Source organism: Thunnus albacares, chromosome 2 (genome assembly GCF_914725855.1).
Source record: "Thunnus albacares chromosome 2, fThuAlb1.1, whole genome shotgun sequence".
Lineage (NCBI taxonomy): Eukaryota > Metazoa > Chordata > Actinopteri > Scombriformes > Scombridae > Thunnus > Thunnus albacares.
Window position 1 is genome coordinate 27,139,662 of NC_058107.1, and position 15,120 is coordinate 27,154,781.

The 15,120-nt window shown below is 38.1% G+C and overlaps 2 protein-coding genes across 3 annotated transcripts; one reads left to right on the plus strand and one right to left on the minus strand.

The window, feature by feature from the left end:
• The first annotated feature begins 379 nt into the window (after window positions 1–379).
• sprn2 (shadow of prion protein 2) lies at window positions 380–3,836 on the plus strand. 2 transcript variants are annotated; one of them, XM_044337297.1, is made up of 2 exons: window positions 380–868; window positions 2,650–3,836. In XM_044337297.1, the coding sequence occupies exon 2, from the start codon at window positions 2,672–2,674 to the stop codon at window positions 3,209–3,211; it is 540 nt and encodes a 179-aa protein (XP_044193232.1). In that variant the 5' UTR covers window positions 380–868; window positions 2,650–2,671; the 3' UTR covers window positions 3,212–3,836. The 2 variants fall into 2 exon arrangements, with proteins under 2 accessions (XP_044193232.1, XP_044193225.1); XM_044337290.1 differs by having other exon boundaries at window positions 383–868; window positions 2,661–3,836.
• A 1,582-nt stretch (window positions 3,837–5,418) lies between these two features.
• On the minus strand, window positions 5,419–10,437 carry LOC122970936. The gene is made up of 2 exons (XM_044337312.1): window positions 10,325–10,437; window positions 5,419–8,666 (listed from the first exon to the last, which is right to left on the minus strand). The coding sequence occupies exon 2, from the start codon at window positions 8,657–8,659 to the stop codon at window positions 7,340–7,342; it is 1,320 nt and encodes a 439-aa protein (XP_044193247.1). The 5' UTR covers window positions 8,660–8,666; window positions 10,325–10,437; the 3' UTR covers window positions 5,419–7,339.
• Between the last annotated feature and the right edge of the window lie 4,683 nt (window positions 10,438–15,120).

Sequence of the window (15,120 nt, forward strand, 5' to 3'; positions counted from 1 at the left end):
TTCAGAGCAGCACAGTTTTGCCTCCACGTGTACAGCGCTTCGCGATACGTCTGCTTGTGTCTGTGTGCGTACAGTTCAACGTTTCCATCGCCGTACAGCCCACACCGAACTGAGTGTATGTGACTCTTGAGAGTGTGCATGTTATATTTTCAGTGACTCTTGAGACTTGCCTGCTTTTGTATGGTTTCTTATACAAAATAATGAATGAATTTTAGTCTTTGAGATGTTAAGAACTGATGTTACCACTTGGAAAATGTAGTTTTTTTTTCGTACGATGATTGTTATTTAATAAAAATGTTATCTTGGGAAAAGATGTACATATATATATATATATCTGTAATCTCCTTCCCTCTCATCCAGGTTTAAAAAAAAAGCCTGACATGTTACATAATGATGTTAAAATCTTGTTGTATAATTTAAAATGATATAATGACACAACTTGCTCAAACTGACAAGATATTCCATTAGTCATAGTAGGTCGAAGCTTCTGGACAAGTCATTAAGTGTTCTGGTTTATTCAATCAGTGGGCGGGTTAAATAATTCAGACATAATTAGAAACAAACACAAATGTACATACGCCCACACACACACACAACACAGGTATTTATGACCGTGGTACAGCGGCTTACTGCACACTCAGCCAATGAGCAGGTGAGAGACGGAGTGATCCACTCTTGGGTGACTGAGGGTGTCTGAGGGATAACAGGCTGGCCCTGAAACATACTTTCATACAGACAGACAGAAGAAGAAGAAGAAGAAGAGTCAGAGCAGCGGGGACACACTCTGGTTTTTAACTGTCAACTTCGTGAGAAACATCATCTGAACGGCTCCGCAGCCTCATCTCCTTCCTGCACAGCCACTCAACAGGTGACCTCGTTTATTCTAAGAAGTGTGAGATCATTTTTTTAGATGTTTAAGATGTGTGCAGCTGAAATGATTCATTGTTTAGTGGATTGAGAGAAAATGTATCTATGCTATTTGGGTAATTGATTAATTGTTTGAGTCATTTCCTAAAGAAAAATGACCACAATTAACGGTTCCGTCTCCTTCAGTGTGAGGATTTGCAGCTTTTCTCTGTTTTATATCATTGTGAAGTGAATATCTTTGGTTTTTGGACTAGTAGTTTGACCAAATAAGGCATTTTAAGACATTATCTTTCACTCTAGGAAACTGTGTTTTCACTATTTTCTGATGTTTTATTGACTACATTTATATATGAAGGTTTTTCTGTGGAGTTCAGCAGGTTGAAAGGTTGTTTTTGTAAGCATTACTTCTCCAGTTGTGGATGTAATGTTATTTATTATGTCCACTGCTGAGCAAACTATATATCTTTATCTATATATCTAGAAAGGATAATTAAGAATACACTGGGAAACAGATCAAAGTGCTCCAAATATGGAAACTTATAATGAAACACTTTATCTTCTTTGTGGGTCTGGCCTGCTGCAGCTGAGAGTCATTGGATTATTCTCAAACTAAGTGACCCCGTGTAATTATAGCTCAACTCATCTTTTAAGAGGACAGATTAGTGCGTACAGTTTGTTGACGGCAGAGCAAATGATGTCATGCTGCTCACCAGGATATAGTTCATCAGCTATTATTATTAAACTACTATATTTTTACCACTATATTATAATTATTTGTTACAAGAAATAGAATAATCCTGTCAGCAGTATGGAAGAAAACATCATTTAAAACTTCATAATAGATGTATTGGTAGTTCTCACACAAGTGTTTGTTATTTTTGCTAAATTTTAATCAAACAATTTGGCTATAAAAGATAACTTGTCCTTTTAGTTGCATTATTATTTGCTGTTTCAGGTATTTTTATGGTTTAACATTGAAAAAACTGTTAGTTTATGTACACAAACAGACCAGAGCTCTGATCATTCATTCAGACTGTCTCGTCCACAGATCTAGAGCCAGAACTGTATCAGCCAGATCCTAATTAAAGGTCTTACAGATTATGAAAGCTATCTGATCCCCTGTCAGCTGCAGGTCAAGTTGTGTTGCAGCAGTGACAGCGTTACTTGTGTAAGATGAGTTTCTCAAAGCTGGATTAAGAGCTGTGATCTGTACCGCTCTTGATTTGTCAGCAACGTAAAAATACCACATGACAGGACTAAAGCTGCAGTGAGAACGTCTCATCTCGTCTGTCTGTTATGTGTCTGAGCAAATCCACTACAGCTATAGTTCCCAGTTATTGTGAACATCAAGGTTAACGTACCTCAGCCAGCTACAACATTAAAATGATGCTTACATGTTAATTTAGCAAAATTAATACACCGATATTATCATTTATTTAGTGTTGTGACTTTCTGAAAGAGTCCATTTTGCATAATGAATACTTTTGATAACCTACGTATATTTTGCAGATACTTTTTTGCTTGTATTTAAGATATTGAATGCAAAACTTTGACTTATAAGTATTGTTACACTGTGGCGTTACAACTTTTACTGAAGTAACAGATCTGAATACATCTACTGCTGTAAAGAACTGAGCAGTCAGCTGATATCAGCTGATAATTTCAGAGTTTGAATATAATCCAGCTAATGAATTGGTTCGATCTAAAATCAACAATTTATGTCTTTTGTCTTTTAAGTAACAAATTCCAAACTAATATTTATCCATCATCATGTCTCTTTTGTCTTGTTACAGGATAAAAAATCATGTCCGGGCTGCAGAAACTCTCCCTCACGGTGGTCCTCTGCCTGCTGCTCGTAGCCACACTGTTACCCAGCTCTGAGGCCCGTCGTGGTCGTGGAGGTGGTTCCTTTGGCCGAGGTGGAGGAGGATACAGTCGGGGCTGGGGCGGCGGCGGTGGCCAAGCTTACAGACCGGCCCCAGCCCAGAGCAGTGGCCCCAGTGCAGCAAAAGTAGCTGGAGCAGCTGCAGCAGGGGCCATAGGTGGATCAATGCTGGGGTCAGCTCTGAGTCGCCCTGGGTATGGGTACGGGTATGGTGGAGGTTATGGAGGATATGGAGGTGGATATGGAGGATATGGAGGATATGGAGGGGGGTACGGATACCCACGATACGGCGGTGGCTACGGTGGTGGCTATGGCTCAAGGCCTGCCAATGAGCCAGAGGGATCTGGAGATATGGAGTACTACACCGGAGCGTCCAGCGGGCCCATCTACAACAGCATCATCGTTGTGATCGGCTCCTTGATGTCCCTGCTGATTGGCCACTGGGTGGCAGTCATGTAGAGCTGGAGACACAGCTGGCATCTCAAAAACAGACACAACTAATCCCTGATGAAAAATAACCCACAACCTCACAGTGAACAACTGGTTTAAAGCAAATATAATCTAAAATATGACCCTTGGATGATGAAATTCGGTTTCGTCGACACTTAAGTGACCCTTTATGAGGATAGGAAGAGCCATCTAACCTCTACAACATGTCAGCGTGACACCTTTACATCATAAGATCATTTAACTTGATGAATACCTGACTGCATTGTGTCCCACATTTCCATTTCCCCTGTTATCGTGGCCAGTCTTTTTATATGTTTAATCACTGTGGTGGTGCTGATATTTGATGATGGTGATGAATCTGTGAAGATAAACCAGGAATAAATAAGATGTGTCATCAGGTTAAGTCTACCTCAAGAAAACATGTCAGGACCAAAAGTATAAGAGCAGCTTTAGACTTCATATGATGCCATTTCTTAGTATATTTCATCATAACTTAATTTATGCCCTACATATCAACACAATGCGTGTATCTAACTCATTTGCATGTTTTTTAGCCATTTTGTAGATTGTTAAAATGCGAATTGTTCTTCCCTGTTTAATATTGTTGTATAAATAAATAAAAAATTAGAACAAACATTTGTGTTGCGTTTTAGTCTCCACATTCAGGTGTTAACTGCTGAAATACATAGTAATCTGTTCAGCAGACATGTTCAGACATATATTATATGTTTTCACCATCAGGGTCATTTAGAAGCTTTTCTGGAGCTTTCAATCACATCACACAGTCTTCCTCAGTAGATGGAGTTTGCTCAATAATTGTCACATAATAGTAGAAGCTCCAATTTTCTGAGCACTTAAAGGCCTTCTCGTCAGTGTTGGCTTAAAAGCTGAGACTGAAAGCTCAACACTCCATTTAGTAGCAGATTGAAGCTTTCAGTCAAGTCACATCCTATTCCTTTGCAGATGGATTAAATTAGATTTTTAAGACAATTATGATAATGTTCACACTACAATGCAGCACGTAAGATGTGGAAAAACACTTCACTGTGTATCATAAAACAGTCAAATGACATTATGCTACACACGCTTGGTGGTTTCTGGTCAGTCTACGTTAGATGCACTTAACATATCAGAGGCGGGGCAGGTCGGGGCGCTGCATAACCCATCCTGTCAGCTGACACTTAACAGCCTGCGGCGTTGTATCACATCTCTGATTCATGACAACACAGCAGCTGATCACACCAGTGCTCATGTTTTCTGTTCCTACAGTACAGTAGTTCTGTTAACATCTGACGCAGTGTGTGTTTATATTCATGCAACAAAAAGAAGTGATGACACGGCAGCTGATCCCTCATGCAAACCTTCATAATATGAGATGTTGCCACAACACACTTGACTTTCCACCACTTTGTCTGAGTTTTAGTTTGTCCTTTGTATACAATAAAGTCACTTTTAATAAAAATGTATTGTTTAAGTTACTCAATATTTGCAAAACCAATGTTTTTGGAAACTAGTAGACTTTCAGATTTAGAATGAAACATAGTCAGAATTAACTTCTGATTCTGTAAACAACAGAATAACAATCTTTAAAAAAAATAAAATTACACTGTTATCTCCAGACAACAGAAATCTGACATAATTTGATCATTTACTCTGGATCTCGAGATGTTGGGATAAAATAAATTTATCACAACTAGTGATTATTGTGAGATAATTAAGTGAACTATTAGAATTGCTTATTGGGTATTATTATTATTAGATTTATCAATAATTACATTATTTCAAATACGGCTGCCCTCAGCTTCCATAGTTATACATTTACAAAGAATAAGAATAAAGAATCACATCATGCAGAAATTAAAGTTCATTGGTGGTTTTCTTCTGAATTCTTTAAAGTTTCTCCCATTTTTTCTCTCCATTTTACATAAACTGCAACATACAGAGAACTCACCTCTGAGTATATATAAAAACAACATTGTATACATACAATACATATATACACAAAAACAGAATATGTCAGGATTGACATTATCTCTCCTGTCATCTTCTCCTAAAAGTTAAAGTTTAGATGTAAATTCCAAATTTTGTAAAATCCCCTTTTATCCTAACTTAATGTTTAATTACAAATGTGTTAAACCCTTAACTGATCTTAACCAAAGCTTTTCATGTAATACTTGTTTTCTGTCAAAATAAAAACAAACATCCACAAATGCACATTAATTAGTTGATAAGTTTATTTGACAAGACAAGCAAAAAAGCAAGTCAACACTCAGTAGAACTTCCAGGATAATACAGGCTACATATTACAACAAATTAAAAGTACACTGTGGAGTTTTCGACCACTGTAGATCACAAATTGTTAGAGTCAAACAACAAAACGTGTCTGTTGTGATGGTAGTTTGGGGATAAAGTGCATTGTGAGTCACCTGGTTTTAGATCCTGTGGTCTTTAATCACTCTGCAGCAGAGCAGAGGAGGCAGAAGAAGAACAAGAGTATTAAATTAAATTTCAACCCAACACGGATTGTTTCTATTGGAGCAGTAAATCACATTTATTTTCCTAATGCACAGATAGCCATAACAGCCTATATTTTAATGTATATTGTGTGTTGTTATGTATTATCCTACATGTTCACATGAAAACTGGAGACTTGAATAATGACGTGTCAAATGTTTTATTATGTAGGGAATGTGTTAAACGTGTGTGTTAGAAATCCTGTATATGATTGAATATGTTTCGTTATGATTAAAACTCCAGAGAGTACCTTTAAATTGTTGTTGTTTTTTTTTATAAAGGAGCTTTCATGATTAGAAAAATGATTGTGCAGATCTTACGTACAGTACAATAAACTCAGCTGATAATGTAAGATAACATTCATTAGCTTTGGAGGTTCATTCAGATCAGAATTAATACATCAGTACACTTTAAGAGCACTTCTGTAATCACAGGAAAGGGGCAAAACACTGGATAGTAGGGAGGAGGGAGGCAAGTATATAAAAAATATCAGAAAATACACAACATACTGTATAAAACAAGGGTTGTATACATGGAAAAACATTAAACAGCATACAGAAACATTCTGGAAACGTGCTTTTTTGCTTTGCATTGATTCAAAAGTCAGTCATTTAAGGCGTGTTAGGACAACAACATGCATAATATTGGAAACAGATGTAATAGTCTGTTGTTTTGGTTTTCTGTATTTCATTGGACCATATATGATGAAAGTCCAGTTATGCTTTAAACTATGAAGAGATAAGTGTGTAATATTTCGTTACCAATACTCAGTTATGCTCAGTGTAAAACCTTTTAGTTAAAAGCACTGATGTTAGTAATGTTAGCTGATAGGATATTAGACAGTGAGTATTATTTGATAGTTTTGGATTATTCCTTGTTTTCCAATTATTTGAACTATCCTTGAATCAGACGGTTGCTCCAACACCAACACCCCTGAAGTTAATATGATCATATAACACTTAAAGCAGATCTCCATTTGTGCAAAGTAGTTTATTTACACAGATCTTCACCATGACAGAGCACATTGTGGCTCCACCGGTGCAAGCTAACCCTCTCAGACCCTTTTTCCTCTTGAACGACACTGAACGTTTTCCTTTACTAAATAAATTATTCAAAATCTGAAAAAGAGCAGGAGTAGTGGCACTCAGAATTTCTATGGCTCCATGTGGTTGTATCCTACAGAGTGAAAACAGTCCCAGAGTCTCATTAGAGACAGTAAAATCAAATCTACTAAATGGACGCTACTGGGCCCGACTCCTCCGCACCTTCAAACTCACTTAGAGCAGTTAATGGATGCTTTCTCTCTCAGAACAGGAAAGGGGAAGAGCAATAGTTTGCACCACCCCGGCTCTCCCTTTCTAAGCTTTCCTCTCCCTTACCTTGAATATATATTTCAAACATGAGATGCAGTGTGTGCGCCAGCTGTGTGTGTCGAGCACATGAATGAGGACGCAACGCCTAAACTTCCTGAAGAAAATATGAAATACACAAAGTAGAAATCCACACACAATAGAGAAAGTCCTAAAAAAGTCATAAATTAATAAAAGCCATCCATTTACTTCATTCTTTTAACACATACCCTGCCGCACACCTCATTTCTATATTTCTCCATCACTTTAACTGCTAATGGAGCAGTGTTAGCATGTTGCTATTCATTAGCATCACTAAAACACTGGTGATCACTGCTAAAAGCCCTCGCATGCCCATCTCCAGTCCCTGCACCCCTCCAATATATCTCTCTTTCTCTTTTACTAAGAACTTGTCAGAGTAAATCATGTACAGCTCCACGCATTTCCTGACTTTAAGCTGTTCAATCAGTGAGGGGTAGCCGATCTCCATGATGCTAACTGTGTCATCGTCGTTTTCAGCGCTGTCGACAGCCGGTGGAGCTGGAGTCACAGGAATGGCTTTAGGCTGATTTATAGGGTGGGGAGTTGAAGGTGCAGGGTTTGGGGAGTTTTTTGCAACAGTGTTGTTGGTCTTTGTTGTGTTGCTGCTGGTGTTGGTATCAGGAGCTGCGGTGACAACAGTAGTCGTAGTTGTTATGGTGGTGGCAGCTGGTTTGTTGTTTTTCTTTTGATTCTCTGCAGACAGAAGGTCTGTTCTCTTCATGCAGGACTCCATGTAGCTGTCATAGCGTTCAGGCGGTTGGATGTACCTGTAGTCTCTGCTGTAGTCATTGGTATCAGTAGACTTGACACCATAGGTCTGGTACATGTAATTGTTGTAGTAGTACTCCTCCTGGGAGTTTCTGAAGGGGAAGTGAGGGCGAGGGAACCTTCCTATTCCGTAGCCCAGGGCCATTCCTGTCATAGTCCGTCTATCTGCTGCCATGAACGCACTGCGCCCAAACCCTCTGGATTCATGGCTGGGAAATTTGTTCATCCTCTGAACTGAGTTGGAAAATGGAGACCCGCCCCCAACACTGTAGCCCCCGTATCCAAAGCTGCCACCATAGTGAGGGCTCAGGATTTTGTTTTTCGGGTTTTGGTTGATGTATCCACCTGGGTAACCAGCATAACCACCATCACCACCTTGACCACCATAACCACCATAACCACCTTGACCACCATAACCACCATAACTGCCATAACCACCATGACGACCATAACCACCATGACCACCATAACCACCATAACGACCATAACGGCCATAACCACCATAACCTCCTCCATATGGGGAGCCCCATGACGGGTATTGGTTATGGTAGCCTCCTCCACCAGGTCTGCCTGGTTGCTGATTGTAGTCTCCTTGATTGGGATGTCCAGACTGTTTAGGTTTAGAGCTGGTTCCCTGATTACTTTTGCTGCCTGAGCTAGATTGGGTGCTGCCCCGGTTGGATGTGGTGGTGGTCTTCTTGCTCCCTGATCTCTTGGCCAGTGAAAACTGGGTATGAAATAAAAGAAGCAACAGACACAACGCGGCTAATGAAGTCAGCTTCATCTTTGCCCTGCAGAGAGGGATTGGAGGAGAAATAAGAGAGAAGAAGGGAAAATATGAGATAATTTCATCATTTTATGCTTACAAAGTAATTTCATGACGAACGTCTATCTTTCCAGGAAACAGTAAAATCTTTGAGTTGCATACAGACAGGCTGACAGATCGACATCACTATCCATAGAATCGCCAAGCATTGCTAAAAATGTCCATTGCAATTTCCCGGAGCCCAGTGTGGCGTCTTAAAATTCAAATATTCAGTTTATGCCACAGACAAACTGCAAATCCTCACATTTGAGCAGCTGGAACCAGTTAATGTTTGGCATGAGGGCAATATATCGATATTATATCGATATCATGACATGAGATTAGATATCATCTTAGATATTGGATATTGTAATATCATGATATGACATGAGTGTTGTCTTTTCTTGGTTTTAAAGGCTGCATTACAGTAAAGTGATGTCATTTTCTTCTCTTACCAGACTGTTCTGTTTTATTATTTGTCTTTACCCACTTAGTCATTATATCCACATTACTGATGATTATTGTATCTATTGTATTATATTATATCTCATTGCGTGAATATTTTGTTAGAGTACAAATAGTTATCGTAGCAATGGAGGGCTCCCACACCAGGTCTCAAACCCCAGTCTCTTAGACCACATACGACTACGCTAACCACTCAGCCAAGGGCTCAACCTCCAGCCAAGTCCAAGCGCACACATCTAGTCATCCGTGGTCATTATTCTCTAGCGGGTACTGGCGTGCACTGTGACAGTCATCTCTACAATATTGTCACAATATCGATATCAAGGTATTTGGTCAAAAATATTGTGATATTTGACTTTGTCCATATCGCCCAACTCTATTTGGCATTTTAGCTTGAAAATTACTGAAACTTATCTAAATTGCTTCACTAATTTCAATGTGGGCCCCAAAGCGCGCAGTGCAAGTTTCACAATGTACAACTAAAATAAATATTGGATCATAAGTTAAAGTCTCATACTGATAATAACTGCAGCTCAGTACAGAAATGGACAGACTGTCTGTGATGTGGAGCAGTCAAAGATACTCATACACAGATGATCAGTAATCTGGATAATGTCAGAAACAAACACGGACATGAATAACCAGATTTCTTATGTTCCTAATCAAATCCTAAATCTAATTAAAACCAGACATAAGACATAACAGGGGCACAACTGTCCGTGTGAATAGTTATAAGACACAGACAAGAGACTAAAGGAAGTTGAATAACTTAAAAATTAAATGTTACAAAACCATTGTAGGCTGATTGTTATTAAAATATAATGAAAAGAACAATCTGCCGAGGGGGACCAGTGGATTTCTGGCCCGGGCACCAAAATGTCCACAGACGGCTCTGACAGTAGGTGTGGCAGTGAGACGGACACTAACAAAACCTCTCTGGGAGGGTAATAGAGACACAACAAGTCTTCTTAATAACATGTTATTTATAAAACTACTGACCATGTATCGACTAAGGCTTGTCAGTGTCGGTTATCCATCTATCTATTTAATTTACACACAGTACAGACAGCGTTTATTACAGACAAGAGACGGTCGCGTGAGGTAAAAACAAAGTGCATTTCATCTCCTACATCAGCATTAAAACTGGTGTAGTTACTTTAAATAAAGAACTAGCCTTACCTTGAGTGGATTTAATTAGCTTCAAAAAATTAAAAAATTGAATTAAAAAAAATCCCGAGTCGTATTTTGCCAGTTGAGAGTCTATTTAACGTTTCTTTTTTTTTCCAGTTTGCAAACTGTCAGTTTCATGTAGCGCGAGAGCAGCACGAGAGATGTATGCCGCATAGAGACAGAAGATGAGGAGTCAGGGCGGGGTTTTATTCAACACGTTTCCCAGCATCTTCCAACATGTGATGACTTCACATGGAAAATCACCGCCTAACATACACAAAATCCACTGTAAGGCGGCAACAGCCTGTTGCTCCAGCTGTTATAAGTTCAAACTAGTTAAAACTGACTTATGATTAATGCATTTGGCTACTGAATCAAAGCTGTCGCACCACTCTAATTAACAACTAAATAGTTACACATGCTCCTGTAGGGTTGGTGTAAATCATAAATAGTTTTACCACTAATGGTAAAACAACAGCCATTTGCTCAGTAATCCAGTAGAATAGTGGTTCTCAAACCCAGGGGATCACCAGCAAAAAGGGAATAATTTATTTTCACTATAATTCCATCAATAAGTAACTCAGTGACTGAATGTATGATTATTGTGGTCATGTGTTTCATACACTTTCTGTAATAAAACATCTAAAATCAAATGTCTTGTCTTGTTGGGGTCTGTGGTCTGATTTGTATCAGTTTAGGGACGTCCTTGATGTGAAAAAAATTGAGAGCCACTGCAGTAGAGACCAAATTTATTGATTTCAGTATTGATCTATGAGCTTTCTTGGATGTGCTATGATGCCAAGTGGCTAGAAGTGGCAGAAAGCTAATGGGCACGGTAACCATGACGATGGAGCTCCACCTTTGATCACTGATTAGCCACTTGTTGTATGGAGGATATTTCTGGTCATGATTAGAATTAAAAGTCCAAATAGAAAATCAAAAGAGATCAAATTAAAAAGATGATTATTTTACTACACTATTAGGAATAATCAGGCCATAATTCAACTTAAAAAGAAAAAAGGAAATTGAAAAAGCAATTTTAAAATGTAAAATGATCATTTGAAATGTAAAGAGACGATGAAACTTACAGCTTAAATTGTAAAGATGAAATTGAAAATGGCAATGGAAATAAGAAATATGAAACTCAAAAGGGGAAATGGAAAAGCTTAAATGGAAATACTTATTTACTAAAAGCTTTTTTTTTTCTTTTTGTGCTTTTCAAGCTGCATGTAAATGAGAAGGCGCCTTATGTCAAATGGCAAATGCCTAATGGAAAATGGAAAAGATGAAATTTAAAATGCCAAATGGTAAAGTGCAAATGCAAAAATAAAAATAATAATAATTTTATCTCTTTTAATTTTCTATTTTGACTTTTAATTTTTAATTATGACCAAAAACATCGTCCATACTGGATACAAAAAACAAGCCTTCCTCTTCCTCTGCCTGATGAAGGCTTGTAGTTGGTCAAAAACATTGCAAATAAGGAAAAAGGAGCTGTGATTCAGAGTGTGGGTACTTGTAAGCTGTCTAATAGATTAAAATACCCAACAATAGAACAAATTAGATGTAACATTAAAACTACTACATAGATGTTAATGCATCAATAATACTGAATAATAATGCATTTATTTTGTGCTGCACTTTTCATTTGCAGTGAATCTCAAAGTGCCACAACGTTAAAAACATATAACATAAAGAAAATAACAGGAGTTAAGATGAAAAACCTTCCTGATGTTTGTGTACAGGATGTTCACCACAAGCCCTAATAACTGAGAGAGCAGTAGAGCTGTAACTAAAGATTAATTTCATTGATTTATCTGACGTCTATTTTTTTGATTAATCATTTAGTCAATGAAATGTTAAAAATAGTGAAAAAATATCATTCAAGAGCCCACGATGATGTCTTCAATATGCTTGTTTTGTCTGACTAACAGTCCAAAACCTTAAGATATTCAATTTATTGTCAAATATGACAAAGAAGAAAAGCAAATTTGAGAAGCTGGAATGACTGAAACAATTAACTAAATTATCAAAACAGAAAGCAAGATGGAAAAGGTCTTTGAGAGGAGAGAGGATGTTATACTGACACAGGGCTGCTACTGTTTTTGTTGGGCTTAATCCAAGAAGATAATGTTACTCCTTCTCACTTTAGAGCTAGTTAAATGAAATGTAATTAGACAATAATGTGTCAGTATTATGTTGTGCAGTTAATGGATCTTTTCATTTTGTATTACAACACTTTGGTTCTCTAACGTTTCCCTTTGTTTCCTGAAACACAAGTTAACAGGTTAGTTAAAAGGTAAGAGGACACACACACACACACACACACACACACACCATTTTTTCCTCCCACCTTTATCATTTTCCATCTGTTTACTTAATTATTTTAACTCTCTCTCTGCCATTCACCTAATTTCTATATTGATCCACCTCTTTAACTGCTTATGAGGGTCATGTTGCTATCAGTGGCATCAGTATAGTTCTGGTGACGACAGCTGACGGCCCTCACAAGCCCATCTCCAGCCCCTTCTCTTACCTGTGGGAGTAAACCATGAACAACTCTACACATCTCCTGAATGTCAGCTGCTTAATCGCTAGCAGGTACCGATATTCACAATGTCATCTGTGCCATCATCGTCATAGCGGCCTCTGGCAAGGTGGGAAGTTTTCTGCAGCAGTGTTGTATTGCTACCAGAGCCAGTGTTGGGGGTGAAGCAGTAGTTGTGGTAGTTACAGGCATAGTTGTGGCAGCTGGTTTGTTCTTTTGCTTACAGTTGACCTGGATGACCTCCATAACTGTCATAACCACCATTACCTCCTCCGCAGGGGCAGCCCCCTGCCAGGTAACCTCAACCTGGATAGTCCCAAGCAGGGTATTCTGGTTCCTGGGGGTAACCCCTTTTGAGTGTTTTTTCTGGAAAAAGTAAAATTCAAGAACTCCTTAAAAAAAAACGGACTCAAACAGAACATATCAGTGTGACCACAACACTCGGCAATTTCTAAGTAGCTGAGTGATTCAATGAAAGGGATATTTTCAAAATGTATTTGTACAAAACATGATTTTTTCATTTAGTTGCATGCTAAGTGTGGTGTTAGCTTTGACCACAGAGGGAGTTTCGGCCACATTACTTTGCATCTTTCCATGTGTCACAGGCTTTAGTGTAAATTTAAGAAAAAAACTAGTGCCTGAGCTTGTAAAATATGTTTTATTGTAGGTCTAACATATTCTTCATGTTATGAAATATAAAATTTTGGTTATGGTTATTTTGGTGATGATCAAAAATCTTAAAATCCCAAGATCCACTCTGACAGGACAACACAGACTTATCACCAGTTTTTTTGTGCTGGGTATACTGGAAAAGGAATATACCATTAAATCACACATCACATAACAGTATGTTCACAAACATTAACAGCCTCCATTTGTTTTCGCACTTCACATCCTTACAGATGTATGTCAACGGTTCAACATGAAACTGTTGGTCCAAAATAGCTGCAGGTTTAAATAGCACAGGACCCCTCCGACTTTAAGTTCGGCCAAATGTTATTCTTTACGCTCTTTTTTGGTAATTAACATGTTTTCAAATCTAAATCCTTCTTAGTGCCTATGACCATGAAAGTTAATACAATAAATACACCAAGTTGTCTATTTCACCTGTGATGAACAGTGTTGCGCAACAGTTTTGTAGGATTTACTGGCATCTAGTGGTGAGGTTGCAGATTGCAACTAACTGAATACCACTCCCCTCCTCTTCCAAGCATACAGGACAATCTACAGTGGTCACAAAACTCCAGAAAAGCGCAAAAGGCAGTCTCTAGAGCCAGTGTTTGGCTTATATGTTCTGGGTTACTGTAGAAACATTTACCCTCTGCAACATGAAAGGGTAAATGCTAGATTGGATGGACCGGAGGGATGAACTCTCGGAGTGTGGTTAGGGTTAGGCTTAAGTTTAGGGTTAGGTAAAGGCGTATAGATCTTGTGAGAGTTTTGCAAACTGTCCCTCTGGCCCATACAATTTAGCACCAACCCCGTGGAAGAGGATCCGCTCCCTATGTAGATATAAAGGGCCTTTTAGGTGTTTACAACATTTTTAAAAAACTCATGTCAAACAGACTCTTTCTAGAAACAGAGTCCATGTTTGAATAATCCACAGAACCACAGATTGCACATAAAGATAATCTGGACAAATAATAGCAAAAAGCTGGTGAAAGTAAATGTTCTTTATAATTTGGGTGAAAAGTTAAAGCATCATTGTTGCTCCACAGCATCTACAGTACGACCTCATGATCAACGACATATAAAATCAGGCAACTTTTTAAAAAAACTTTTAGGAAACTAAATGGTACCGATATCCATGTAAACACCTGTAAACTGTTGTCTCTGTCACTAGACACATTTGACAGATACCTCCTCCAGTTGCATGTACATATTTCTCGCTATCACATGTAATCAGGAACTAAATAGTATTACAAGAAACCACAAATCATTAGATGTGGACTAATTTAGAGTCCCAAGAACTCAGATGTTCTTCTGTGATTTAAGTAACTAAAGACATTGTTTAAATTATTTTTGTTTGGGTGATTAAACCTAATAAAATAAATATATAAATGTGCACTTTAACTTATATACATAAGTTTAGACGTGGAGTTTAATTACTCTTTAGACAACCAGAAAACAGAAATATCAGACATTATCATTTAGTGCACTAATATACTGTATTCTTGAATACAAATGGCGCCACCTGCTGGCCATGAAAAACTACACGTTTAAACATTCTTGTGTGATTATTTCTGTATTTCTATGA